This window comes from Galeopterus variegatus, unplaced genomic scaffold (genome assembly GCF_000696425.1).
Source record: "Galeopterus variegatus unplaced genomic scaffold, G_variegatus-3.0.2 Scaffold3452, whole genome shotgun sequence".
NCBI classification, from domain to species: Eukaryota; Metazoa; Chordata; class Mammalia; order Dermoptera; family Cynocephalidae; genus Galeopterus; species Galeopterus variegatus.
In genome coordinates, this window is record NW_007729563.1 from 89,787 (window position 1) to 105,166 (window position 15,380).

Consider the following 15,380-nt stretch of genomic DNA (forward strand, 5'->3'; position numbering starts at 1 on the left):
CTATAAAAAAGAATGAAATGCTGCCATTTGCAACAACATGGATGGACCTAGAGAAAATTATTTTAAGTGAAACGAGTCAGGAACAGAAAGAGAAATACCACATGTTCTCACTTATTTGTGGGAGCTAAAAGTAAATAAATACACAAATAAACGGGGTGTGGGGGGGAAGAAGACACAACAGTCACAATTCCTTGAAGTTGTTATGACAAGTGAATAGGTATGAGGTTGTTGGGAAGGAGGGGGGAGGGAGGTTTTGGTAATGGGCCACAATAATCAACCACATTGTATATTGATAAAATTAAATTAAATTTAAAAAACCAAATTCATACACAGTCCTTGCGTAGTTCCTAGAGGGTAGATTGAAGGAGCATGAAGGGAATACATACCCAGACAGGGAAAGGACTTCAGAAGAGTTGATAATTGGGTTGATGATTGAAAGGAGAGAAGCAAGGATATAGTAGTGGGAAAGAGCGTTCCCGGCAGAGGCAGCACCATGAGCAGAGGCTCAAAGGCGTAGAATGAGTAGTTTGCTGTGGTGGGAATCAAGGATTTTAGGTGAGAGAGATGAGACAACATCATGAATGCCGTTCTGGGGAGTTCGGTTTTTCTCCAAGTCCTTTGGGATTTTCAGCAAAGGATATGACATAATCAGAAAACTTTTAGAGAAGACAGCAATGCCTTTCCCTCCAAACCTACTCCTTACACATTTCTTTGCTATCTCATTAATGGCAACTCCATCCTTCTAGTTGCTCAGGCCAAAGTCCTGGGAGTCTTCTTTCACTCATCTTTCTCTCATGTTTCACATTAGTAAAGCCTTTGTTTCTCCTTTGAAAATATATGTGTATGTGGTCTCCAAGACCACTTCCATGTTCAGTGATTTGCTAGGAGGACTCACAGGACTCAGCATATAGTCACGCAGCTAAGATTTATTACAGGAAGAAGATACAAAGCAAAATCAGCAAAGGGATAGCACTCGTGGGTAAAGTCCAGAGGAAACCAGGTATAAACCTCCAAAAGTTCTTTCCAGTGGAGTCACACAAGACATGCTTAATTCTTCCAACAGTGAGAAGTGACAGCACCTGTGAAATGTCTACCAGGAAAACTCATTAGAAACTCAGTGCTCCGGGTTTTTATGGGAGGCTGGTCATGTAGGCACCCCCTCTGGCTATCACAAACCAGGTTCCACACCCAAAAGGAGAGCAGGTGTTCAGTATAAACCACATCGTGTGAACAGATTGGGCACAGTGCACCATTCTTACCAGTTGGGGGAATGACGAGAACCCTCCCAAAATCCAAGTTCCAAGATGCCAGCCAAGGGCCACTCTTGAAACAGGCCTTTCTAACGTTTCAGGCCTGATAACTCTTTTGCGCACTATGCAAATTCCACCACCATGATCACCTTAGTCATCCTCATCTCTTACTAGTCTGTATTAATCAACCCCTACAGACTTCTCTGTTGAGCAGCTATAGTGACCTTGGATCTTATCTCTCTTCTCACAGTTCAGGAATGGCTTCCCATTATTGTAATTAGAACAAAAACCGAAGTCCACATCAGGGCCCTTAAGGCCCTACACAATCTGCCATTACCTCTCTCTTAACTGCATCTGTTTCTGTGTCCCTTGCCTACTGTGTTCCAGCCACGCTGGCCTCCCGACTATTGTCAGTTTTTCAGCAGGCATGCAGCTGCCTTGACTTGAATGTTTGCTATTCCTTCTGCCTGGAGTATTTTTCCCTCAGATATCTGTATATCTTGCTCCCTCATCTCTTAAGTTTTTGCTCAAATATCACCTTTTCAGTGAGGCCTTCCCTGACCATCCCCCATTCAAAGTATATATCTCTTTCTGTGCTTTGTTTTTCTGCAGAGCATTTAAACTCTCTTTAATTTACTATATATTTATTTTCTAGAGATTTATTTCTCACTAAATTGTAAACTGTTTGAGAGGGCAGGGATTTTGTCTTTTGTCTCCCTGGTAGCTAGAATAATGCCTGCCACATATGAGGCACTTGGTAAATACTGAAAGAATGAATAAGGCAGGCATTGAACCGAGGCATTTGCAGCTAGGGTAAGAGAATGGAGTAGGTAGGAGATATTAAGGAGTTACAGTTGGCCAAAGCTGATGACAGGTTAGTTGAATGGGAGAAAATCTTTGGGTTGGATTACAAGATGGTCCAGCCAGTCCAGCCATTCATTGAGATGGTGACAGGGGAGACAGTAGCTATGTCAGGGAAGTTCAGTTTGGGGACAAATTTAGTTTGAGGTGTCTGAGTTATGGGGCTAGACTGCATAAGTTGTTTCTCAGAGACCATGGAGGACTTGGAAGTCACTCAGAGGGGAAATTGGAAGTCAAATAGGAAGGATGAGTCTAGTAAATTGAGAGGTGTAGAGCATGTCACCAAAAGAAGAGGCCCAAATAGGTATCTAAATGAAGGTGATGGCAAGGATCAGAGCCAGAGATGAGTAACAGTTTGAGTATAATCAGAGAGTAGTCCAGGACAGTTAACCTAGAACTGCTATTTCTGCTTGCCTTTCCATACCTGCCATGTCTTGGTGGGGAGTTGTATAAGCCTCACTTGAGGAGTGTGGAGGAATAGAAGTATAGGGGTTTTAAAGTGGCAGGAGAAAGCGAAGACAAAAATAAATAAATAAGCCTGCCTCCAGGTCCCAGGTATGAGCAGCTTCCTCTTGAGAGCTGCAGGGAAGCTCTGCCCCCAGGAGAGTCCAGGTCTGTCAGACAAGGCATCATGGGCACAGTCAGAAGAGATTCAAGGCAGAGGGTGAGTAAGAAGGCCCAAGTAGGGGGCTCAGAGGCAGAGGAGAGGAATAGAGGAAGTAATTCTGGAGTAGTTCTGAGTGGGGCCCCTGGGGGTGCTGGCGACTTGATTTTGCTCAGGGTTAAGGAGCAATTTTAGAAGAGTTTTAAGAAAGAAATACAGAACCTTGGGCAACAGGACACGGGAGAAACTGCTGCTGTTCATACCTTCTCAGGGGCCCAATTATATCCTCCAGTGGAGGAGGAACTCTTGGATGAGGTTAAGCATGGATGGATAGCCACCATGCTTTGAAGGAAATCCTATACCAGGAAACTGGTGTCAGGACTAGTTACTTCAGAGGGTCCTTACCTAGAGTTTAAAACAGCAATAGTCCCAGTGATAGTAGGCTCAAATCTTAAGAAAGCAGCCCTGGGGGTTGGAGCTTTTGTTTGCTTTAAGTCATCCTTAGGCAAGTCTTGTAGAGCTGAGAGTATGGTATAGGAATTAGTGTGTCTTCTGTCTGTTTCTTTATGTATGTATATATACCCACATGCACATACACACATAACTTCTGCATGTATTTTATATATGTAATTAAAACTTATTTTACAGATTTTTGGTTATCACCAAAACTCAGAAGGTCCTCTTGATAAAAATCTAAAAAGACTTCTGTGTCTTCTCCACAGGATACCACGGCTGCCCCTTATGCCTTTCAGGATGATCCATACCTCATACCAACATCCTCTATGGAATCTGTGAGTATTTTCATGTAACTTTTCAGGTATTATGTTTTATTTTGCTGGTTTGAGTATAAGAGTACATATACAATTTAATTGTAAAAACCTTTGAAAAGTTTACAGGTGCTGATAGATAAATTGGTAGACTTTGTGAATCTTTTACTACTTTTATCAAAAAGATTGAGATATTGTCTATGGAGAGGGTATTTGTTTTGGTTTTTAATAAATACTTAGGGCTTTTTCACACTGCAGCAACCCACATAATTTAAATGTGTTGTTTTTATGTAGTTCAAGCTGTTTGTTACACTCTGTAGAAGAGGCGGATATATGATGTACAGTTGACCCTTGAACAACTCAGGGGTTGGAGCACTGACCCCATGCACAGTCAAAAACCCATGTATAACTTTTGACTGCACCAAAACTTAGTTCCTTATAGTCTAATGTTGACCAGAAGCCTTAACAATAACATAAACAGTCGGTTAATACATATTTTGTATGTTATGTGTATTATATACTGTATTCTTATAATAAAGTAAGCTAAAGAAAAGAAAATGTTATTAAAATCATAAGAGAAAATACATTTCTAGTACTGTACTTTATTTATTGATACTGTTAGGTTTACATCGTCTGTTTACAAAATGAATTGCCTGTCAGTACCTACACTGATATTGTCTTATGGGGTACAAAGCAATGTAGATATTATATGTATTATTAACACTAGACATCAAAAATGAAAAGATAGTGTGAAAAAATTGTCACAAATCTCAAAAAAAATTTTTCAATATATTTATTGAAAAAACCCCTGTAGGAATGGACCCATGCAGTTCAAACCCATGTTGTTCAGGGGTCATCTGTACTGTAATTTAATTTCGAATTGGGATTCCATGTATTGTTGCATTCTTTTTTGTCGGGGGGAGAATAATCATTCTTGCTGAGAGTGTAACTTTAATCTTGCTTGAGTGTGAATTAACATAAATACCAATTTCTATCTAAATCTTTTTCTTTATATAGCGTTTGTTTTTATTGGCAAAGAAGTCTGGGGAGAATGCAGCAAAGTTTGTTATTAATTCACATCCCAAATATTTTCAGAAGGACATAGCTGAACCTCATATACCGGTAAGGAGAGGTAGTTGCATTTTTCACATAATACTATATCATTGTAAATTAAATCAAGCTCTCATGGCTAATGTGAAATAGCCATTTGTATACCCTCAGTATTTGAATGGAAAACACTTTAACATGTGGAGTTATCTTTGCTCAACCATACTAACCTTTTTAAAATTCCTTTTGTATGAGTTTGTTTTTCATCTTAATATTTTCCCCATTTATTTAGCCTCTGTGATGCCACACTCTTGGATCTTTACCTCTATGGTTATTCCTTTCCAGTTTCCCTCACTGGCTCTCTGTCCACTCCTTAAGCATTGGTATCTTTCTTAGGTTTCCATGCTCAGTCATTTTCTCTTTTTGTCTGTCTTTTCCTGCTTCAGTGACCCTTATATTCCATTTGGCATTTTTGTGTATCTAGCCTAGATCCTCTACTTTGAACTCCAGATTGTATTTCTGGCTACTTCTCTGTTCTACAGTTATGCAGCAAGTATTTATTCAGCGCCTGCGGTGTGTTGGGCAATGTGTTTAGTGCTATCAGTACAGTGGCGAGCAAAACAGGTGTGCCTCTGCCCTCCTGAATTTATTAGTGGAAATACCAATCTCAGACTCATAATATCTAAAACTACTCCCTTCCCCTCACAGCTCTCTGCTTCCCAAAACTCACACCCAAACATACTCATTCCTCCTATTCTCACACTCCAACTTCTAGTGACAGATTAGAAAGCTAGTGCAATTAGGTCAGTAAAAATATTAAAATCCTGAACTGACAGTGGCAGTGATAGAATGATCGTTTGTCGTCCTGCCCTTTCCCCTTTATGTTTTTGACAGTTACTCTCCTGTACCTAGCTCCAGGATCACTCTTGCTTGAAGCCTTCCAAGTGTCCCCTGCCTCCATGGTGGGCAGCACCACTCACACTGTATTGTAATGATTTCCTCATCTGCTTTTCCACTAGACGATGAGCACCTCGAGGGTAGAGAGTGCCTTTCACCTCTGTTTTCCCCTGTGCCTAGCTTAGTGCCTGGGGTAAAGTAGTAGCCATTCAGAAAGCGTTTGAATAATAAGTGAATGAGTTAAAATCAACATACCTTTGAGGTATTATAAATAGAGTAAAAGTACTGTCAGGTATGAAAAGTTTCTGCCTTTGGAAACTGGGTGCACCCTGACTCCTTTAGTCAAGATGGGGTATTGGAGGAAGAATGGTTTTTAGCAGGGTGCTTTTAAATTCTTATCAAACTAGGAGATAGCTAAACAAGCTTCATGTTTTAGAGACTGGAAAAGTTTTTTTTTTTGTTTTTTTTTTTAACATTTTTTAGTTAGATTCCATACAAAGACATTCATGTTAAAGTATCAGTGTGGGAAACATGAATTGGAGCAGTGAAGTTTTATTTTGATGTACTGGTGATGAAAATTTGTTGTCCTTTCACCTGTAACTGTTTATAGTAACTTTAGCCATCTTTCCCTAGTGTTTAATGCCTGAGTCCTTTGAACCTCAGATCGAAGATGTAAGTGAAGCTGCCCTGAAGGAACGAATCAAGCTCAAAAAAGTCAAAGCTTCCGTGGACATGTTTGATCAGCTCTCACAAGCAGGTGATTATAGCAGCTCTAGGAACATGGGCTTTGAGGTGGGCCACAGTTAGATAGTTTTGAGTGAAAGTTGTAAGTACACTTGTCCTCCCTTGGTATCCCAAGAGGATTGGTTCCAGGAACCCCCATGTATATCAAACTCCATGGATACTCAAGTCCCAAAGTCTGACCTGTGGAAGGTGCTGATATGAAAAGCCAGCCCTCTCTATACACAGGTTCTGCATCCCATGAGTACTGTATTTTCAATCTCAGTTGGCTGACAAAAATCCATGTGTAAGCAAACCCATGCAGTTCAGATCCATGTTGTTCAAGAGCCAACTGTACTACTGTACTTATTCTGCTTGATGGCTGTGTTGTTTTTGATAGTTTAATAAATACTATTTTATGTTCTGCTTTAACTTCATTTTAAAATTATAGGTGAGATAGAATTGCAACTTTGTTAGTTTGTTATGCTGTTATGCTATACCTCTGGTAGAGAAGTTATGTAGTCACACTTCCTTCGCTTCTGTTTTTAACATTAGGTGCATACATACTGTATTTAAATTTCCTGTACTTTTTAAGTATGTTTGGAAGACAGGGCTACATAAAACAAAGAAATGTTTAAAAAGGAAAGCACTAAACTGGGATCACTGGCTTTGGCACTGGTGCTAGCTCTGACACTAACTGTTCTGTGGACTTGAAAAAGTCTTAATTCCTCAGAGCTTCTGGCTCCAAAGTTCTGTGCCTGTCTGAATTAGGTCTAGACGAACCTCCAGGGGTACATACACAGGTAGCATGGCTAATAAGGTACCATGAGAATGTGTGTACAGTAACATCAAAGGCAGCTGGTATTATTTGAGTTATCAACTTGAACACAACAAGAAACATTTGTAGACAGCTGTGTTTGAGAATGTCAGTATGTAGCCTCTTATGTACAGCATCGTGTGTACAACTGAGTGATGATAGCAGATTATAATCTGGTGAGGCTCTTCCCTGAGCTTGTTGAACATGATCATCTGGTATCAGTCTGCGTGAAAATTCTTATTGCTAAGGCCTGTTTTATTCATGGTGTGTCCAAACCATAGTTCAGTAACAATGAGCCAACCGACACATTAGGGAAGGGATCATAGAAAATTTCATATTAAGCCCCTAACAAGTGCCAAACACTCTGCTAGGCATTTCATATACTTAATTTAACTCTACAGCATCTTAAAGATAAGTTGTTGTGTTTTATAGTAATTTTATAAAGGAAACTGACTACAGTATTAGGTAACTTTTCTAGGGTCCCATAGCGCTGAGATAGTAAGACTCGATTGAGTTACATTCCATAGCCAGTGCTCTCTCCACTCTGCTGCTTTCTCTTCTGGGCTTTTGATTTCCTGAAGGGCATTTTCATTTATCAGTGCAGATGCAGTTCCTTTTCTTTTGTGTCTCGTACTTCTTCCTGTGCCTTTTTTCCCTTTTTAAGTAGTGTCAATTAATGGTAGCATAATGTTTTGAACAATTTTTAAAAGGCTAGTATAATTAGGTAATTAAACCAGTATTTGTAGGAAAGTTTTTACCATCTGAGCTAACTGGCGAGCCCCTCTAGGAAAGTTTTTAGTGAGGCCCTGGAATCAGGTGGAATAATTCTACTTGGATTTGTTCAGTGAACTTGGGCCAGGGGAGCTAAGTTTGCCGTGTCTTCAGTTTGGAGATGATTGTTAAAACCATGAGATGGTTTCTCTAAGGATATGAGTACATGGAATAAGTGAACACAAGGTCAGACTTCTTGTTGTGTAATCTTTTATGTCAGACCACACGGTTGGTAAGGAATGTGTTCCTGTCCACATCACTCCGGGTGTTTTAAGTTGATGTTGAGTGCATACTCATCAGTTGATAAAGTGGTAGATAATAAGCATATAGCCAAGAAAGCCACAGCTAACACAAAAAGTGAAGAATTTTGGGCCGGCCCGTGGCTCACTCGGTAGAGTGCGGTGCTGATAACACCAAGGCCCCGGGTTCGGATCCCATATAGGGATGGCCGGTTCGCTCACTGGCTGAGCGTGGTGATGACAACACCAAGTCAAGGGTTAAGATCCCCTTACCGGTCATCTTTTAAAAAAAAAAAAAAAATTGGATATTTTTTTCAAGATTTCTTTCCCTTTTTTTCTCCTACCCACAGGAACCACTGTGTCTCTTGAAACAACTAATAGTCTCTTGGATTTATTGTGTTACTGTGGTGACCAGGAGCCCCCAGCTGATTATCAATTTCAGCAAACTGAACAGTCAGAAGAATTGGTAATAGCTTTTGGCATTGATTTTTTTATCAGCACCGCACTCTACCGAGTGAGCCACGGGCCGGCCCCTGGCATTGATTTTTTTAAAAGTTTCTTTTGGGCCGGCCCGGTGGCGCACTGCTACAGTGTGCCGCTTGGGAGTGCGGCGGCGCTCCCGCCGAGGGTTCGGATCCCACATACAGACCGGCCACTCACTGGCTGAGCGAGGTGCGGGTGCAACACCAAGGGTTGCGATCCCGTTGCTGGTCCCGGTCCGGGCACGACACTGAGGGTTGCGATCCGTTGCTGGTCACGAAAAAAGACAAAAAGGAAAAAAAAAAGTTTCTTTTAAAAATAATACCTTTTCAAAGTAAAATGGGTTCTTGTGTCATGTGTCAGGATAGTAAGATTTGTGCTGAGATGTAGTATGGTACAGTAGCCTTGATGAAGAGTGGTGCAGGAGGAAGAGACAGATTTAAACAATTATTTTATCTCTGGTTCTCGTAGAAATGTTTTGTCCTTGCCTACTACATATTCAGGCAAAACTTTGACCAGAAAGTTTGGGCTGGCCCCTCTATTACTTATAGTGACAACATGATGTGTAATAGTGTAGTCGGTTAGAAATCGTGATTCTCATTTGATTTTAGAATAAGGTTTTTAGGTAAATGCATGTATGGGGCAAAAGCCCTCGGACATGGGGCCACAGCCCATCTAATCAACTCTTAATCACTGGTTAGGTACGGGACTGTATATTTTAGAGATGACAGGTAGTAGGTTCTGTTAAGAGATTTTAAGAATTGCTGAAGGGAAAGTTGTGGAAAAGATGTTTGCTAGGGCCAAGCTGTCTGTTGGGGGAAACTTTAGATTTTATCATAAGAGTGTAACTTTTGTTTGTTTAAGGAGAGGTCATACTTTAGATAATGAGCCAGTTTGACCAATTTAGCTCTTTACTAATTGCTCTTTGGAATGTCTCTTTGTTTATTTTAATGATGTTACTAGTTTCCATTCTTAAGCTATACTTAGCCATAGATAACTCTTGTAACTCAGCTGATATCCTTGTGTCCTTTTGTAATGACTGAATCAATTGAATTTTCTTGTGAAACTTCCTTGTCTTTACAATAAAAAACAGAAGCTAACTTTGAATGGCTGCTGCACCCAGTTTTCTCCTCCTAACAGAGGAGTTGCTGGGGCGCAGACCCTTCAGGCTTCTCATCGCATTCATGGTGCTCTGAGTGATCCTTTTTGCGTCTCTGTTACACAAGGACAAGTGTAACAGAAGAGGGGCAGAGAGAACTGCAGTGTCTAGACTGCCACACTAGGGATCAGATTTCCACATGAGTTCTGGGAGGACAACACATCCAAGTTCCATCAGGGCCTAATGAGCTCAAGAGTCTGCAGGTAAATCATCTCCCCAGCTAATCTGAGTCTGAAGCATTTGCAGAACCTTGGCTCCATTTGGCTTTCTTGTAATAGCCAAGGAAAGACTCTATGGCCCCAGCTCCCTCAAGAATTCATCCATACGTGGGCAGAGAGGAGGGAACACATTAGGCAGGGGTGTAGAACAGTACTGTGCCGAGGGCTACTGGTAGGTTGAGTCATTGCCTATTTCTCAACTCACGAGTTACTTCTAGAAATAGGTCCCAAGGAATCCTTTGGATCAGGTAGACAGAGATGTATATGACATTTTTCTTAATATATTTATACCTAAAATTGCAGAAATGTTGAAAACAATCTAGATGTCTGATAGTAGATGATCAAATTATGGTCAGAATGTTGTGTAGCCATTGAGAGCACTAGAATAGATTTAGGTATGAAATGATCATTTAAGTGGGAAACAGGCTATATGACAATATAAATATTGCATTTTCATAAAAATTTTTTATATGCATAAGAAAGTCATATTAAAAAAGTTTTTTGGGGGGTAGGATTATGGGTGTTTTTCTTTCTTTCTGTCTTTTCTAATTTTTCTCCACTAAATGTGGATTATACAGAGAACTTAAGTCTTTCACAGTGCATGGGCAGTGGGTTGCAGTCACTCCTTGCCTTCAAGGGCATCTTCTGAAGCCCTGGCCTGTCTGACCCTCTGCCCTCCAGCCCCAGCCCCAACCACTGCAATCCCAGCCAAGCCTGTCTCACCCTATGTCAGCCTCATCCCAGTCTTTGACGTATAAATAAAGGACAAGATTTAGTTTTACAAAATTTTAGCTTGTTTGGCTCAGTGTTTAATTATACAAGGGTACTTATGTACATTATTTCCATATGGATCAAGCCAGACGTAGCCTCCGAGGAAGCAGGCTATGTTGTTTGGCTTTCCAGTTTCTATCTCTGGGCCAGCTGTGCAGGACATTGGTTTCATCTTGTCTCCAGGCTATCACTTATTGCTTTAAGGGACAACTTTGCTTTTCATCAGTGAATTTGCCGATTTATACTTAGGAAATTACAGGCATAAACATTTAGTGGGTTTCTCTTTGTCTTTTGCTTCATCCGTATTTCCTTTGTTTTTCTGAGTTCCATTTGCCTTCTTGATTTCGAGTAGTCTGATTGGGGGAATGCATTCCATTGTCTTAACTTCTGTATCTCTTGATGATTCATTCCAGGAAGAGGCCACAGAAGAAAATAGCAAGAAATCTAGGACGAAGGCTGGTCATCAGTTTAGAGTTACTTGGAGGTATGTTACACATAGTTAAGAACCTCGTTTTATGGTTTCTTACCATATGTGGTATATGTCCTATCAACCCCCAAAGATGATGTCATTCTGTAATATTCCAAAAAAGAGTTTGTTTCATTGTGCAATGTAAATTTCATAATTCATGTTCAGACGCGTTTAGAACTTTTTTCATAGGTTTTTACCTCCAGCCAGCATCACAAGAGTCCATTTAGAGGTGAACCCTTGATTTTTTTTTTCCCCTCCTCACTTAACTCAGTGTAGCCTTCAGATGGTTTAGTTCCTTTGGTAGTCTCATTAGCAGTTCTACTTTGGGATATACACCTCTAATTCTGAACTATTTGATATTTTTGTTTTCTAAAAATACACAAGCAGTAGGCACTAGAATGTGGTGCTAAATTAAGACTGCTGACCAGCAAGCAGAAATATTCTGAACAAAAGATGAATAACATTTAAATACATTTGAGAATTTAAGTTAACTGAGTGGAAGTATTTAAATAAAGGAAAGATGTTTCACATAGATGTTGAGAAAGAGAGCTACCATCAATATCTAAAATCTTTTCTGAAGTGATGAATTTAATGGAATGGAAGGTTGAATTTCTTGGGATAAGTTTTAGTAATTTTGTATAGTGGTTAAGAGCATGGACTTTGGAATAGGTTCTTGTCTCAAATTCTGTTTTGTCTGATTTCCACAATATATCAAGGGGAGAATCAAGGTACAGGATAGTTTGTATAACATGGTACCATTTAGCTATTACTGGTTTTTCCTGTTTTCCTGGTTCACACTTACTCTCTTGTTTCTAGAGCAAACAATAATGCTGAGAGAATTTTTGCTCTGATACCAGAGAAAAACGCACATTCCTACTGCACAATGATCCGAGGAATGGTGAAGGTATATTTGTTTTATTTATTGTAATCTTTAATTTCCAAGTCGGGGTTTCTCAACCTCAGAACAACTGATATTTTGGGTCAGATAATTTGTGGGGCTGTCCTGTGGATCGTAGGATGTTGAGTACTCCTTAGTCTACACCCACCCCAAGTTGTGACAACTAAAAATGTCTCCAGGCATTGCCCGATGTCCCCTAGGTAGAAAATCACTACATTAGAATATAAGCTTCATGACAACAGGGGTCTGGCCTGTTTTGCTTAATGACTGTTTTCCCAAACCCTGGAACAGTAGTAGATCTGCACATACTTCTTAAATGAATGAGTCTGATGATGCTTAATTTTTTCTTTTCCTCTTCCAGCACCGAGCTCATGTGCAGGCGTTAAACTTGTACACCGAGTTATTAAACAGCAGACTCCGTGGTGAGTTTTGAGAACTCCCCTCCCTCTCTCCCTTTCTTCTGTCAAGAATCTGCATGAAATCTTGGATCTCGCCTCAGTCACGGGCCCATGTTTCATCTTTTCCTCTTGCATTGGTGATTGAAGCAAGAGTAGAGATCCAGGCGAGGAATGGTTTTCTAGTTCTGTGGATGTGTGGTGATTAGCTAAGGGACACATGAATGACCATTTTGTGTTAAACAGCCATTTAAAGGTTATTCTTCAATCTCAAATTTTGTTAAATAGTGTTCTTCTTTTACAGCTGATGTATATACCTTCAATGCATTGATTGAAGCAAAAGCATCAATGAGAAATGAAAAATTTGAGGTGAAATGGAATAATATATTGGTAAGGAGGAACCTTCAGTTTGTCTTTCAGTAGGCCTTAATTAAATATTCTTTACTAGAAATATGTCAGATGGAGACAGAAGTCACTGCCCTCAGAAAGTGATTTACCTGTTCACTGCCCTTCCAGCATCCCTGTTAAGTTACATGGCTGTGTCTGACACATGAGAAGAAAAAGGTAACTTAATTCAGAGCATACAGCTAGAATTCTGGAAGACCCAGGTTGTTTTATTCATTTATTTCTCATAATAGTTTCTTTGTTACGAAATTAATGCATATTTATTGTAAAATTCTTGTCAGGTTAATTCAAAAATTTGAAATCACTGGCTTGATTGTTGGCCTAGTAACATAGGAACAGAAGTATGTTTTTACACCATACTGGTCTGGTCTCTTGCTTAAGTCTTTTCTTAGAAGACCCACTAGGTAGAGGACTGAAGACACTTGGATACCTCAGTCAAGTGGGGTGAATGACTAAATTCTCTAAAAAGCAGAATCACTGGTTCTGCTAATTAATAGGCAATTCTTAAATTAGGGATATGGTTATTAACCTGCTTTTAGACATAGCCAGAAAACTAAAATCTCTTTTTTGTGTGAAATGCAATTTATTGAGCAAAGTATCTACCCAGATACAAACTATACTCCTTCCTTTTGATTGAACTAGGAGCTGCTTAAAGAAATGGTTGCACAGAAGGTGAAACCAAATCTACAGACTTTTAATACCATTCTGAAATGTCTCCGAAGATTTTCTGTACCTGCAAGATTGCCAGCTTTACAGACCTTACGTGAGATGAAAGCTGTCGGAATAGGTGAGGATGTACCCTGGAGTCCCCAGTGAAGACAGAGACCATGCTGACCAGTAATTTCAGGGCCACATATGCAGAGAAGATCTGTTAATTCTTTTGCTGTTTATGTAATGTATTAGGAACTTCTTTCCTACCATTTGGCACACTTAATCACATGTATTACTATGGTGAGAACACCTTTATCTTCATGTTCTTTATAGCAAATTGCAATGTTCATTAGTATTTCAGGTAATTTTTTTAATGGATCTCTTGTTTCTGAGGGGAATTGATCACTTTGAGTTATTAGTTTAAAATTCTGTGACATTTTTCTAGCATAACTGTTTGAAACAAAGTGTGTGCTAGTATGTTGTGCATATTTCAGTAATTACTTTATTGAAGATTGCTTTGGGAACCAATTCACTTTGGTATGGTTTTCTATTCTTAATGACCAATCATATTACTATAGGTGTTTAGACTTCCTAAAAGAGGCAATCTTTATGACGATTTTTTAACTCTAATTAATTAGATGAGCTGGAAAATGTCTTTGTTCAAAGCAATAGAAACATTGTCTTTTGCTTAAGTATTAACATCAGTGTGTGTTTTGTTCAGCATGCCTCAGTAAGCAGTATTTTGAATAGCTATGTTTTTTCTTTCTTTTTTTTTCAATCCACCTGGTAATATGAGAACCCTCGCTTGCAACATATCACCATATTATTCAGCTGTTTTATCAACATGGTATGTATGGCCTTATGTTACATTAACTTAAGTAGAAAATGCACCAGCTCCTTTGAGTTTATATGATTAATTGTTGCAGGTTATCTTCTCTGCTTTTGAATTAAGAATAGAGAATTCACAAATGAACATTTACAGCCTGAACAAAAAGTTAATTCTTGAGGGTAGTAACCTTGTTTGTGATGTAAAACTTGAGCTGTAGGGGAGAGGGTTATAAAATGTACTAGTAGTGTTGGAGTATCAATAAGAATGAACAGAAGGTATTTTAGTTTGGAGTTCCGTTTGCTCTCCAGAGCTGTGCTGTCCAGTACAATGGCCACTAGCCAAATGTGGGTAATTAATTAAAACTCAGTAAAATAAAAGAATTCCTTTATTGCATTAGAGCTCAATAGCCATGTGTGGTTAGTGGCCACCATATTCAATGATGCAGGTATAGAACATTTCCATCTTTGCAGAAAGTTGATGGACAGTGCCACTCTAGAGGAAGGTTAACCTTATTTTGAAACCTTGGGAGGACTTTGATGTGCCATTTGTCACCTACTTTCAGGTCAATTAATTCCTTTTGGAGCTGTGCTCTGTGGAATGGACTGTGGAGCAAAAGTACATCTAGTCATTCTTTCCTGTGATAGACTATAAAAACAACAGAAATGAACTTGATTCTCTGTGGTTTGGAGAGCTAGTTTTACAAAATCCACATCTTCACTTACGGGCAAATTTTTTCGTGTGTTTTTGTTTTTTTAATCTTTTAGGGGAAAAAACCAAACAGCAGGTAACTGACTTTATCTTAGAAACATAGCCATTTTCCACAATAATTGTGCCCTCTAAAATTTTCCTCAACCTTGGTGAGATTATGGTGAAATTAGTGTTTCTGACCCTGGAGTCTATTGCTTTCCTCTATACCATCATGTATCACTTTGGTTCAGTCGCTAACCAAGGTCAGTGCTACTTAGGTTTCTTCAGAAACAGCTATGACCATGCCGGGGTGGGGGGGTGGGGGGAGTGTGGATTTGTCTCATGTACATAAACTGGCTGTCTGCAATAATAATTTCTAAGAATTTACTCAAAGGAGAGAGCCTAAAATAAGATGACCATACACATAACAATATTTTGTAACTAG

The 15,380-nt window shown here is 39.5% G+C and overlaps 1 protein-coding gene across 2 annotated transcripts in view; it reads left to right on the top strand.

The window, feature by feature from the left end:
• Positions 1 to 15,380, top strand: part of PTCD3 (pentatricopeptide repeat domain 3) — a 37,020-nt gene that overhangs the window by 13,264 nt on the left and 8,376 nt on the right. For both annotated transcript variants that reach the window (XM_008585091.1, XM_008585092.1), the window contains exons 5-14: positions 3,438 to 3,506; positions 4,500 to 4,604; positions 6,060 to 6,183; positions 8,324 to 8,439; positions 11,015 to 11,085; positions 11,887 to 11,974; positions 12,330 to 12,390; positions 12,668 to 12,753; positions 13,411 to 13,555; positions 14,216 to 14,266. In XM_008585091.1, coding sequence (XP_008583313.1) covers positions 3,438 to 3,506; positions 4,500 to 4,604; positions 6,060 to 6,183; positions 8,324 to 8,439; positions 11,015 to 11,085; positions 11,887 to 11,974; positions 12,330 to 12,390; positions 12,668 to 12,753; positions 13,411 to 13,555; positions 14,216 to 14,266 — 916 coding nt within the window. The remainder of the gene's footprint in view (positions 1 to 3,437; positions 3,507 to 4,499; positions 4,605 to 6,059; positions 6,184 to 8,323; positions 8,440 to 11,014; positions 11,086 to 11,886; positions 11,975 to 12,329; positions 12,391 to 12,667; positions 12,754 to 13,410; positions 13,556 to 14,215; positions 14,267 to 15,380) is intronic.